The following is a 1714-nucleotide window of genomic DNA, read 5'->3' as shown; positions in this document are numbered from 1 at the left end:
AATCGGTGGAGTATTCAGTCAGTTAGACACTTGCTCGCTAATCTGAAGGTACAGGGTTCAAATCTGACATAAGTTGAGATAATACGTTTAGATTTTTGAACCTGGTTTCCCCCTGTCAGTGATGCAGGTTGAAGAAGCTGTCATAGAGAAAATGGCTAGTCGTTCAGATGGGACTATAAAACAATGTCCACGTACTTTAGGTACTATGTATGTGAAATCTTTCTATCTAATATTACGTATATTTGAATGTTTATATTTTCCAGCATTGTGAAGAACAGATTCAACAATTAAACTCCAAGGTAAGATATATTCAGATAAATAAAGATTTGATATTTTAGATTAATATAGATGGGATATTGAAGATGAGAATAGAAATAGCTGAAGGTTATATTTTTATAAGAACTGAACCATTCATTGGTGTGCAAATTGAGTGTTTTTGTTTGAAATTGATTTTGGGATGAAATTGATAATAAACAAAACTTTAAATCTTATATCTAAAATAGTAGTTGAGCTTTTTACAATTGCAATATAGAAATTTATATTTTGTTTAACAGTTATTAGAAAGTCAACAACAAGTAGCGGTTGCCATATCAACAGATAAAAAGAAAGATATAATGATAGAACAATTAGATAAACAACTAGCTCGGGTAGTTGAAGGCTGGAGAAAACGAGAACTAGAGAAAGACGAATATTTAAAAGTTTTAATGAAGGAGAAAGGAAAGATGGAAGAAAGTTTTCAAAAACAACAGCTGGTAAGTTCTCTCTTTTGAATAATCTTCTAATTTCCTTCTCTATTTCTCATACCTTAGTTTTAATCTTCATACACCTTTTCTTATATTTTGGTGAAGTTTTTTGTAATGTTTATATTTTATTGAGCTAAATTGAAGTTCTAGCTTAGACTGGTTTGAATAAATATGTCAGTTTTCTCAGTATGCTGAAGAAAACATAATATTGATGATGAATTTTAATCAAATCTCTTTATAAACTGCATCCAAAGATGTTCTAGTTTTGAAATTTGATATTTTATTTCTGTTTAATGTCTTATCAATGATATTTTAAAGCATTAGTGTTGATTCATATTTATCAAATGTCCTTTTGAAATTTTGATATTTGATATTTTAGGTTCAGAATAATTTTGATATTGATATTATAGGTTCAGAATAATTTTGATATTGATATTATAGGTTCAGAATAATTTTGATATTTGATATTTAAGGTTCATAATAATTTTGATATTTGATATTACAGGTTCAGAATAAATTTTGATATTTGATATTTAAGGTTCATAATAATTTTGATATTTGATATTTTAGGTTCAGAATAATTTTGATAGAAAGATATGTGAAATGGAAGAGAAATTCCAGTCAGAAAGAATCTTGTTTACTGAACAATTAAATACACTAGAAATCAGAGTAAGTTCCATTTCACCAATAAACACATTTTTACAGATATATAACTTCAAATAACTTGTTTTATAATAGCTTATCAATAAGACACTTCATTTTGGTAATGACAGATTCTTATTTATCTTATCAGCAAGGTACTTTGCTATACTCCTCAAGAGGGAATGTGTAATAAGTGAAGAAAGTGATATTTCCAGGTTAAACATCTAGTAAAAGAAAAGAAATCTATAGAAGATATATTAGAAGGAGAAAAAGAGAAGACTAGTTTAATGATGATAGAATGGGATCAACTGAAAGAATCTAGAGAACTG

General features: G+C 27.7%; 1 protein-coding gene across 1 annotated transcript; it reads left to right on the top strand.

The window, feature by feature from the left end:
* Positions 1-151: 151 nt before the first annotated feature.
* LOTGIDRAFT_171584 (hypothetical protein) lies at positions 152-1613 on the top strand (the record flags this gene model as incomplete). The annotated part of the gene is made up of 5 exons (XM_009047785.1): positions 152-211; positions 264-299; positions 555-752; positions 1314-1412; positions 1482-1613. The coding sequence occupies 5 exons, from the start codon at positions 152-154 to the stop codon at positions 1611-1613; spliced, it is 525 nt and encodes a 174-aa protein (XP_009046033.1).
* Positions 1614-1714: the final 101 nt, after the last annotated feature.

Source organism: Lottia gigantea (genome assembly GCF_000327385.1).
Source record: "Lottia gigantea unplaced genomic scaffold LOTGIsca_117, whole genome shotgun sequence".
Classification (NCBI taxonomy): domain Eukaryota; kingdom Metazoa; phylum Mollusca; class Gastropoda; family Lottiidae; genus Lottia; species Lottia gigantea.
This window is presented reverse-complemented; position numbering and strand designations above follow the sequence as displayed.